Below are 12,313 nucleotides of genomic sequence, written 5' to 3' on the forward strand. Positions count from 1 at the left end.
TTCTAAATATTTGGGTGTTTGCAACAGCCATTTCAGTTTGATATATCTAATAACTGATGGACACAGTAATATTTCAGGACTGAAATGCACCAAAATTTGACCGGTGCAAACAGAGTCGCCTGAGGTATACAACATAGTCGCCTATACACCTCAGGCGACTCTGTTTGTGGCGTGCTTTTGCAGAAATGGCTTCTTTCGCACCACTCTCCCATACAGCTTCTGTGGTCTTCCATTTCCTTACTATGTTCCTCACAGTGGAAACTGACAGGTTAAATCTCTGAGACAACTTTTTGTCTCCTTCCCCTGAACAACTATGTTGAACAATCTTTGTTTTTAGATCATTTGAGAGTTGTTTTGATGAGCCCATGATGCCGCTCTTCAGAGGAGATTCAAATAGGAGAACAACTTGCAATTGGCCACCTTAAATACCTTTTCTCATGATTGGATACACCTGGCTATGAAGTTCAAAGCTCAATGAGGTTACCAAACCAATTTTGTGCTTCAGTAAGTCAGTAAAAAGTAGTTAGGAGTATTCAAATCAATAAAATGATAAGGGTGCCCATACTTTTGCACCGGTCAAATTTTGGTTTAATGCATATTGCACATTTTCTGTTCGTACAATAAACCTAATTTCCATCCTGAAATATTACTGTGTCCATCAGTTATTAGATATATCAAACTGATGGTGGGGTGGTAGTGCACTATAGGACTCTGTGGGCGTGGCCTAAGCTTTTGTCCTTAATGGCTTTTCTTTCCCCCTTACATTACTTTTACACTTTAAGTAGTTTTGAGTCCAGTACTTTGGCGTTTTCACACCTGTAGTTCGTTTCTCTGGTCCGAATCAGTTGATGAATTTGTTTACTTGGAGCGTTTTCTCCCTCTGTTTAGTCTGGTTTCACACAGGCATAAATGTAAACGCACCAAAATGCGCATCAATAAACCACGCGAGCAGCCTGTGTCCTCTGATTGGTCAGAGCTGTCTGACACGTGAGTACGTTAAATATAAATATACGAAAAAGTAAATACAGCGAGAAGATTTTGTGTTCCAGCGCGTATATGTGTTTTTACACTGAACGCTGAGCTTTCAAACAGTGTTTCTACGTGCAGCGCAGATTTATACATAATAAACAGAGTCACGCAGCTGTGAGCAGTGAATGCAGCGCAGACGGCGCGCGCATGGACACAGTGTTTGTTCACAGCTGTGGTAATTAGCGTTATCTGGCTGATATATCAGTTTAAACTGTGCTTGCTTTACCAGCAGTTTAGCTCAAATAAATGGCTTATATTTAATAGCTGGATCTGATCGAGACCGGATCACGTTCTCACCACAAGCGAACCGCTCCAGAGTTCGTTTGGGACCGGACCGAGGCCACCTCCTCTAGCTGGTCCGGTTCTTTTAATCCGCACCCGAGTGCGATTACTGTTTTCACACCTGCTCAACCGAACCGCACTAAAGTTACAAACGGACCAGAGTTCGTTTTAACCGGACCAAATAGTGCTGGTGTGAAAACGCCCTAAAAAGCTTGATACTTCTATAATACTTCAAAAGAAGTATTTTTAACTCTAGTATTGATGCTTGATATCTACTGAATGAATGAATGAATGAATGTCAATACTTTTAACATCTTTGACTACATCCAATAAACTAGACAAACACTTATTTAGAAGTTTATTTGTTTTAATCACACAGTTTGATAGGGTAAATTGGGGGATATGAAATGAAAATGTTAACATTCCAGCTCATTTCAAAATAAATACATTTTAGAAACAACTGATGGAACAGGGTTATATGCAGCATCAATTTGCAATAACAAGTTAAAGGAGCTACATGTGGGATTAAAGAAGAATCTTAAGATAATTTTCCTCTTCAAATTTATATTTCCCTTTATATTTTCATATATTACATAGATGTATTACACACAGAGTGATCTATTTTAAACATTTATTTATTTTATTGTTGATGTGATGTCATATGGCTTACAGCCAATGAAAACCCAAAAATCAGTGTCTCAGAAAATTAGAATATTATGTAAGACCAGTAAATACTATGACTTCTCTTCAAATATTGCTATAATATGGTTTATATGTACGCTCTGATTTATTAAGAACAAATTAACATATATTCTGTATGTAAAATCCCATTTGTAGCCCCTTTAAGACAAACAGAAATGCAGTACATAAATGATAATTAAATTCCAATCTGCATAGTAATAACACAATTATTAATCATACTTGCCAGATATTTAGTACATCTATATACAGCACCGTTTACCGCTCAAGTATTCGAACAGCCAAAATGGTCATTTTTGATGCAGGAGGTTTAAAACTAAAGAAAAAGAATATAAGAAAAAAAGTGTTCAGAAACATAAAACATACAAAAGAAACTTTGTAAACTCTGTAAACAAAAAAATAATAATTTACATTTAATATACACGGAAAACTTCAGTAGCAGAATTGCACAATAACTAAAAAAATAAATGGTACATTACAAGGCCCTTAAATCTATTTAAAACAATACTATCCATCTTTAAAACATGGTGAAGGTGGATTCAAGCCAGCCATGCATGATTACTGGCCTCTGTGATTAGCATGCTAACTGATTCATGCATGTATAGTGTGTGTGTGTGTGTGTGTGTGTGTGTGTGTAAAGCATCTAAAGCCAAATCTAAATGTTTAATTTTCTCATTTTTACATTTTTATTTTGTTTTATATTCAGTTTATTGTAGATGTAAGTTAGGTTTGTGCACTGCTGCATGTTATTGTGTGTGTTGTTATTCACAGCGGTTGGACAATGAAACTAAAACACCTGATTTTAGACCACAATAATTTATTGTGGTGACGGACAGTTCTGTTGGAAACAGGAGAGTTGAGGTGCACATTGAATTTTGCGTGATTTGATCAGCCGTGGTTTTACTGGAATTTTTTAGGGTACAATCTGGGATAGCATCCGAAAGTCACTTTCAGACAGCTTCCTCTTACAGCATCCACAGTTAATCCTGTTGGATGTGGTTGGTCCTTCTTGGTGGTATGCTGACATTACCCTGGATACCGTGGCTCTTGATTGATGCACCACAAAGACTTGCTGTCTTGGTCACAGATACTCCAGCAAGACGTGCACCAACAATTTGTCCTCTTTTGAACTCTGGTATGTCACCCATAATGTTATAGTGTGCATTGCAATATTTAGAGCAGAACTGTGCTCTTACCCTGCTAATTGAACCTTCACACTCTTCACGCTCTTATTGGTGCAATGTGCAATTAATGAAGATTGGCCACCAGGCTGCCCCAATTTAGCCATGAAACCTAAAATCCCACACTAAAATGACAGGTGTTTCAGTTTGTCCACTTGGTCAGTGCTGCACCTGTGTTTTCTGTTGCCAAGATAGCAATGTAGCAGAATCATCCCTGTGTGTGTATCTACTATATGATATATTTAAGTTAAATTGCTGATCCAAAACAACCAATGATTTATAAAGAAAAATCATGAAAATTATCTATTATAATAACTATTTTTTTATACCGCTGTATCTAGTGCACGACCTCATAATCCTTCATTTTTAATTTTTTCAGAATCAAAAGATTTACTCAAGCTGGGATCATTGTATTGCCATCTGGATATAAGAGTTCAGTTTGTGTGTCTGTGGTTGTGTACTGATATAAACAAGACCAAACTGTACATAAGGTAGGACTTAGCTTTGTTAATCCAGTGCGATTAATAAAAAGCATAAATATCAAATAAATAGCATAAATAAATTAATAAAAAAATACAAATAACAATAAATAAATAAACAAACATAAATGACTATACATAAATATTTAAATAAATAAAAACACAATCATTTCATTGAATAAAAAAACGCACAAAATAAATATATATACAGTTGCTGGTTCTATCACTGCAGTTACTATGGCATAAAATAATAATATAAAATATTAGAACTTTAATGTAAAGGTTTAAACATAGACCCTCTACTGTCACAGCCTCAACTGGACTGATATATACACTGCCTGGCCAAAAAAAAAGCTTTGAGTGCTTCACACAATTTACTGAGGCATCGTTTCAATAATCTTCTGCAATGTTACAAGATTTATTTTAATCCAGTGTTGCTGGATTAATTTTTCACCAAGCTCTTGCAGCAGCATTGATGATGGTAGAGTCTGACCACTGCACAAATCAGCTCTTCTCCATCCAGCACTTTATCCCAAAGATTCTCAATGAGGTTAAGATCTGGACTCTGTGGTGAACTCTCTCTCTCTCAATCCATGTGTAAAAATGATAAATGATGATCTCATGCTCCCTGAACCCTGAACTCTTTCACAATTCCAACCCCACGAATCCTGAGATTGTCATCTTGGAATTTAAAACAAAAATCCATTGATGGAATAATCTGGTCTATATTCAGTATATTCAGGTAGTCAGCTGACCTCATTCTTTCAGCACATACTGTTGCTGAACCTAAACCTGCAGACCAACTGCAGCATCAACCAACCAACACATCATTTACTTACTTAAATCCAGGAGACTTTTTTTGGCCAGGCAGCGTACTTTTTTATTTTTCTTGTCTTTATTCTTTCCTTGTTATGTGATTAATAATTTAATCAGGTAAAACACCTGGAACTCATTTCAGGTGCTGTATTTAAAGCTGCTGATTTTCTAAGTTAGAATTCTTGACCCTCTATGGCATGAATTAAAATTGTTTTTTTTTTTTGGGGGGGGGGATTAATACATTAATGACAAATTACCCCCCTAATGCAACCCCACAATACTTTATTTTTTAATGCAGTGGATTGTGTAATAATTTATGCAAAATATATGTTTCTAATTGATAAAAATGCCTAATGCTGCCTTCAAGTAACAAAAGAGTAACATTATTTTAGTAAATTTAAAAATAAAATAAAATAAAAAATGTCTTTAAACACGAAATTGATTTCTTATATATGTTTTTCATTTTGACAGTTTTCCCCTCAAAGTCAGTTAGTTGTAATTATTTTTTAAAATGGGTTTGCTAGTTTTTGTTAGTTTTTTCACTGCTTAGTTTCAGTTTATATTAGTTTTAGTAGTAGTAATCTTCTCATATGACTATAATACACTTAGCATAACTTTAAAGGAGGTAGTCAGAGCAGTGCATATTGCTGATATTCTGATATAACATTCCACTTTTCAGCGAGGACTGCAAATAGCACAGGTTTACCTTAAAAGTGCAGTTTAACAAGGTTAAACATGAGGTTTCCAAAGTGATGCTTCAAACCAGCTTCAAATCCAAGACTCAACCATCTCAGAAGATGCTCACACTCACTGTAAGACCACACACAGAGCTGGGTGAAGCCAGACCACGCGGACCAGTTGTGGTTTTATAGCTGGTGCTTCTGACTACTGGTTCTGATTCTCCACTGCACACACTTCATCATTTGGCCCTGTGATTCAAAAACATGAACACAGATATTTAGTTACAAACTATTAATCAAAACGTCTTAAGATAGACAGTGCTGTGAAAAAAGTATAATTGACGTTTGCTGTTGTTTATCTATTTTACGCGAATAAAAACACACATACAGTAAAGAACAGCAGCAGGAGCTCCTCAGATAAAGCGCTGTTCTATACATTTCTCTCCAGGCAGGACAGAGTGACCGTCACTCCGGTGTGTTAGCTTGTTATGCTAACTAGCTAGCGTTAGCTAGTGAGCTGTGCCAGTATGCTTTTTTGGTGGTGCTGTTCTACACGGTGGTCTGTAGCACCTCTAGCAGTATGGCACTATGTGAAAAATTCATACTGGTTTTTAAACGCAGGGTTACGCTGATTTATGTTTTTATATTCGGGCTCATATTCGAGTATTCTATCAGCAAAGCCTATGCTAGCTATTACCTGCTATACTAAAAAAATACACAAATCATATTCAGATCCCAAACAAGTTTAATACTAACCGTATAGAAGACTGGAGATGTTAGCACACGTCACACTCCGAGTTTTTAATAATCCACTCAATCGCATCCCATCCCTGCAGAAAATAAAAAAGGACAGCAGACAGACATCAGCTGAAAATATTGCTGCGAAAATATGTGAGCAACAACATTGTGTCATGTGTGTAATTTAAAAGAGAAATCTGGTGCGAAATAAACTTGGGTTATAGTGAAACATGATAACGAGTACAAAATTTTGTTGAATAGTCCACGTCCTTTTTTCCACAGTATTCTGAAATACAGCACTTTTAGCTGATTCTTCCAAAAGGATTACAATGCTAGCTAGTGATAAGGGCATAGAGTTACCCATGCAAAGAAATCACTATTTTTACACCAAGTATTGGACTGTGATAGTTTTCACTTGTAATATAAACTGCGGAGATACTCCGCTCTCATAGCAAGAACTCTCATGTCACAATATTTGAAATTCTGTGCTTTACCTTATATTTGGTGATTTAATTTTAATCTGAATCTGTACAGTATATCAAAAAAACATTCTAGATTTTTTTCATGTCAGTATTTTGGAGGAAACCCTGGAACTCCTTTATTAATAGCTCCAGAGAAAACCACATTGTTTACTGGGATTCTCCTCCCGTATGCAGCAATTCTCCGATTGTGTCATCCAGGCAAATGAGGTCTATTTTTAAGCTTCCCTTTTATCTGCTGAGCAAGCATCAAATTTTCAACGAGAATGTATGCAATCATCTTATCATGTGACTGCTGAAGAGGATATTCCAGTAAAAGAATAGAGTGCAGAACACGAAAGAATGAAACTGGCCTTTACTCGCACGAGGCCTAAACTGTGAGGTCATTGAAGAAGAAAAAAACAAAACAACAACAACACTGAAATGTTAGCTTTCCAATTCTTGATCTCCAGCACAACATCGTGGAAGGTGGAGCCGTCGAGTTCAGCCCAAATTCGGCAAGGGTAGTTTGGGAGGAGAACTGGGTGATGTATGGGTTTAGAGGCGAGGCAAAAGGTAGAGCTGATTGGCTGAGCTGCAGCAGCAGCGTGCCTCTGAAGGCGATGAGACACAGATGATTGGACGTCTCTGAGGGGGGTGGGGGTTTATTGATCGAGCTACGCATCATCCTCACCTATAGCACAGTTGAATCTGTGAGGGCGCTACAGAGGCGCAAATGACCGCAATAAAAGCATTTATAAAGGTTTTTTTTTTAAATGTACATTATAAAGTAACTTTTCAATGCTACTCATTTTTTTTCAGATGCACTAGTATGCACAAGTTCACTATATGTCACTATTTGAAAAAAAAATGGCTTCTGCATGGGCCCCTGATGAAACAAAATTTATAGACACAGGCTCTTACAGCCAGAAATAGACACAAAAGATAACACTCTGTGCTCTTGCTTGTTTAAATGATCAAACATACTGTTTTTCAAACCATACTGAGCTGAAGTACATTTAAGAGTTTGTTGTATATTTACAACAATAATAAGATGAGACTGCTGACAGTTTACAAACAAGTGTTTGCTAGCAATGTTAGTCTCCCACTAACAAAGCACATGTCAGGTTTTTAAACATGTCTTGGCCAATCTGACTGCACCTGGGCACGTGATAAATCGTGTTTAGAGTTTTATTTTAGAAACAACGAAATAAAGTACCTTTCTTGCATTAGCTGACATACTCATAGCCATCAGTCCCTCAAGATAGCTGCTCAAACTGACTCCTTTCACTGTGATAATCGCCTCCTGGGTTAATATCGTTCTGTTGGTAGAGGACAAAAAAATGTTTCTTATACATTGTGTATGTTTCTTTAAAAAAAGTATATAGATAGATAGAGACAGACAGACAGAGACAGAGAGACAGATAGACAGAGAGAGATAGATAGATGATAGATACAGACAGACAGACAGACAGACAGACAGACAGAGAGAGATAGATGATAGATAGACAGACAGACAGAGATAGATAGATAGATAGATAGAGACAGACAGAGACAGACAGACAGAGACAGAGAGACAGATAGACAGAGAGAGATAGATAGATGATAGATACAGACAGACAGACAGAGAGAGATACATGATAGATAGACAGACAGACAGAGATAGATAGATAGATAGATAGACAGACAGATAGAGACAGACAGACAGATAGAGACAGACAGATAGATAGATAGATAGATAGAGATAGATAGAGACAGACAGAGACAGACAGACAGACAGATAGATAGATAGATAGAGATATAGATAGATAGATATATAGATAGACAGACAGACAGCCAGAGATATAGATAGATAGATAGATAGATAGATAGATAGACAGAGATATAGATAGATAGATATAGATAGATAGATAGATAGATAGATAGACAGAGATATAGATAGATAGATAGATAGATAGATAGATAGATAGATAGATAGATAGATAGATAGATAGATAGATAGATAGATAGATAAAAGAGGATGATAATAATGAAATAAAATGCTTCACTTACACTTCAGGGTTTTCTGGATGTGGCCTGTAAACTAGTCTCTCATCAACAGACACTAAATTAGTAAGGGTTATCTAAAAATAAAAATAACATAATAAATAAAACAAATTAATAATTCATAACATCCAAGCAAAATATTCAATATTTACAGTTAATTTTTATTTTTATTTGTAGAATCAGCAACAGTAAACAAAGAAACAATAAAAACCGTAAAGAAAAAAAAAAAGTTCATTACTTTGATAAAAATACTCACGTTTGTTGAGCAAAGCTCCATTTTCTTCTCTTTAGGGTCCACAATGGAATGCTCTTTAATATAGGTGAGGGTTCGACTTGTGCCCAAAATCTACAGAAAGAAATTTTGATCATTGGTTTGAATTTCTGACATAACTCAAGTTAGATTCTTTACCTGTTCATGTTTTAAATTACTATTTATTAATTTCCGAGTGTGTTAAGCCTAACTCTCCACACACAAGGGCATTTACATGGCTTTAAAAAAAATAGACACGAGTTCTGCTAGCATTGCTGCAAAGCTTAAACAACAGTGCTCAGACCGTATGCCACACACTGCATCAACTCTCTCTGCATGGCACTGCCCTAGAAGGGAGCCTCTTCTGAAGGTGATGCACAAGAAAGCCTGCAAACAGTTTGCTGAAGACAAGAAGTACAAGAGCATGGATTACTGGAATCATGTCCTGTGGTCTCACATGAAAACTGTCCCAGTCAAGCATGGTGGTGGTAGCATCATAGTCTGGGGCTGTATGAGTGCTGCAGGCACTGTGGAACTGAATTTCATGCCCAAGAGAGTTAAGAAACTTTGGGCACAATCTGGGCATTTACCTTTATGGGTGTACTCACTTTTGTTGCCAGTGGTTTAGACATTAATAGCTGTGTGTTGAGTTATTTTGAGGGCACAGCAAATTTACACTGTTATACAAGTTTTACACTTACTACCTTACATTGTATGAAAGTGTGATATCTTCAGTGTTGTCCTGTGAAAAAGTATAATAAAAAATATTTTCCAAAAAATGAGGGGTGTACTCACTTTTGTGAGATGTACATGATTTGTAAGGGAATATATCTGTTTAAATAATATTTGGACAACATTTTAAAAGGCATGCAGAGAAGGAGTGAGGATGGCAATGTAAAGTGTTGGGAAGTTCTGTGTAAAAGTGCCCTAATGATGACTAGCCATGTCTACTGACCGCTCTGACAACACCTGGAAGGCCCCACTCAGTGCTCAGGAGCCGGTGGCTGTGGAGGCGGCCATTTTTGTCCAAGTTCCTGTCCAGTACATCCACTCCTACTACACTCGGGTTCATTGGATTGGGATACTTTCTCATCGCTGCTTTGATCACCGTCTCCCAGGGGTAGCTGTGGAGGAAGAACAGAGTAGGTGACTATAATGTTTAAGCTAACAAAAGATGTTAAAGCTTTTGTGTGGCTAAAACAAACGCAAACGCAAACAAACGCAAACAAACGCAAACGTTTTGGCTCACTTTGAGCAGAGCTGAGAGTGAACAGGCATTTTATAGTAAAATGGGAAGTATCAGTAAAAACCTTTAAATAAGCTTTTGTAAGACATGATTTCATCATCATGACATTTCCTAGAGAGTGAAATGTGATGAAATAAGTGACAAGTGTTTCACTGTCCACATGACTTGGTTTTGAGAGACATGTCATCTGCTGGTGTTGATCCACTGTGTTTTATTATCAAGTATAAAGTCTGTGCAGTTTTGTTTTCCCAAACAAAAATTTACAACACTTCATGCTTCCCTCTGCTGACGGTAACTTTTACGGAGATGCGGATTTCATTTTCCAGCAGGAATGCCAAAAGTACCAACAGGTCCTATATTATATTCTATAATTGTTTAGACATATGTTTGGGTTTTCATTAGCTGTGAGCCATAATCACCAAGAATAAAATCAATAAATGCTTAAAATAGAGCACTCTGTGTGAAATACATCTACAGCTTCAGAAAAAATGTTTCTGAATCAGTTTCCATGATTTTGCTATTTATAGGTATATGTTTGATTCACATGAACATTGTTGTTTCATTATATAAACTACAGACAACATTTCCCCCAAATTTCCAAATAAAAATATTGTCATTTAGAGCATTTATTTGCAGAAAATAACCTCAAATTTCAGACCTCAAATAATCCAAAGAAAACAAGTTTATATTCATAAAATATTACAAGTTCAGAAATCAATATTTGGTGGAATAACACTGTTTTTTTAAATTACAGTTTTCATGCATTTTGGCATCATGTTTCTCCTCCACCAGTCTTACACACTGCTTTTGAATAACTTTATGTCTTTACTCCTGGTGCACAAATTCAAGCAGTTCAGTTTGGTTTGATGGCTTGTGATCATCCATCTTTCTCCTGATTATATTTCAGAGGTTTTTAATATGGTAAAAACAAAAAATATATATAATTTTCAAGTGGTCTCTGGTATTTTTAATGTTTTTATGACAGCATAAAGATAGATTTTATATTATTAGTTTCTGAGATATATGGACAGTTTTGGCCATATTTGGAAACCTAGTATAACAAACTAACTAACAAAGCTAATACATTAAGCTCTTTTACATAAAATAATACAAGGATTATTCAGTTTTGCATAATATGGGGCCTTTAAGGTATGAATCTACCTCAGGCATGTATGATGCAGATGAGCTGCTACAATCTACAGTCTATAGTTAAATGTCTGTCAGTTTATTTAAATTAATTTAATATAAATCAGCATCACAGACGTTAGCTACTAGGTTAGGCTAGTTATCTAGCTCTGTGTATGTTTATATAGGTAGGTTATGTATTCTATATAAAGGCATGCTGGGCTAGTTAATACCTGAATATGTGCTCCGTGCTCCAGATTTTCATCTTTGCCTCTCTCGCTGCAGCTCACATTAATAAAAGGAGAGCGTTAAGCCCGGTTTTCAGGGTTAAACCCGGTTCAGAGTGTTAAACCCGGAGCTCGGCTGTTTTCCCTGCTCACCGGCCGGCAGCATCTTTTCCACAGCTCCGTTATAGCGCAGCAGAATCCGTCAGCCGCTGCGCGCTGAAGACGCAGTACAGCCCTGTCAAGAGCGTCAGCTGTGCGTCCAAAATGCGCACAAACAAATTTACCACTGCTAACAAGTAATAATACCAACTCTGAGTTCAGGCTTAGTTTTATTATTTTAATGTTTGGCTTTGGTTATTATAAAAAAAATATTAATTTATTTGAAAAAAAGGCTAATAAATAGAAGCAAATTAATTAATTAATTACTAAATATTAATATTAATACTAAAAATATATTAATCGGTTTTTAACGTAAAAAATATATGTGCGCATTGTTTAATGTGTTCTTTGTAAATTATTACGCTGATCTTAATTTTTTTATTATCATTAATAATACAAGAATAAACCTGTAATATTACGAGATTAAAATCGAAACATTACGAGATTACAGTCATAATATTACAAGAATAAAGTGGTTATATAACAACTTTGATTTCGTATTATTATTACTTTATATTTAATAATATAATGACTTATTGTTGAAGTGAACTGTTTTTTTTTATTAAGAATAGCCCTAAAACGCAGTTGTAAAGATTAAAGATTAAAGTTGAAATATTATGACTGTATTCTCTATGTAATCTGTTTTAATTTTTTTAAGAGTGGCCCTAAAACGCAGTTGTTAAGATAAAAAAAATTATGTCTTAATATTATGACTATATATCTCCATGTAATCTGTTTTTATTTTTTTAAGATTGGCCCTAAAACGCCGTTGTAAAGATTAAAGATTAAAGTCGTAATATTATGATTTATATATATATTCTCGAAGTAAACCGTTATTTTAAAGAGTGGCACTAAAACGACTTGTAAACGTGAGTTTACTTGACTGTAAGTAAAACTT

General features: G+C 35.7%; 1 protein-coding gene and 1 long non-coding RNA gene across 2 annotated transcripts in view; both read right to left on the reverse strand.

The window, feature by feature from the left end:
• The window catches only part of LOC125802491 (uncharacterized), a 479,356-nt gene that overhangs the window by 56,217 nt on the left and 410,826 nt on the right, over positions 1 to 12,313 (reverse strand). The window lies entirely within an intron of this gene.
• Positions 4,695 to 11,461, reverse strand: prelid3a (PRELI domain containing 3A). Its single transcript, XM_007250831.4, has 7 exons — positions 11,263 to 11,461; positions 9,614 to 9,782; positions 8,665 to 8,754; positions 8,415 to 8,485; positions 7,582 to 7,684; positions 5,923 to 5,996; positions 4,695 to 5,415 (listed from the first exon to the last, which is right to left on the reverse strand). Exons 1-6 carry the CDS (start codon positions 11,292 to 11,294, stop codon positions 5,943 to 5,945), a joined length of 519 nt encoding a protein of 172 aa, XP_007250893.1. The 5' UTR covers positions 11,295 to 11,461; the 3' UTR covers positions 4,695 to 5,415; positions 5,923 to 5,942.

Source organism: Astyanax mexicanus, chromosome 6 (assembly GCF_023375975.1).
Source record: "Astyanax mexicanus isolate ESR-SI-001 chromosome 6, AstMex3_surface, whole genome shotgun sequence".
NCBI classification, from domain to species: Eukaryota; Metazoa; Chordata; class Actinopteri; order Characiformes; family Acestrorhamphidae; genus Astyanax; species Astyanax mexicanus.

Excerpts from the sequence above, each read along its gene's own strand:
- prelid3a (XM_007250831.4), bottom strand. The coding sequence starts at position 11,294 with ATGAAAATCTGGAGCACGGAGCACATATTCAG. Across the intron at positions 8,486-8,664 it reads TGGAGCTTTGCTCAACAAAC|ATAACCCTTACTAATTTAGT; the intron begins GTGAGTATTTTT and ends TTTTATTTTTAG. Across the intron at positions 7,685-8,414 it reads CATCCAGAAAACCCTGAAGT|AACGATATTAACCCAGGAGG; the intron begins GTAAGTGAAGCA and ends CTCTACCAACAG.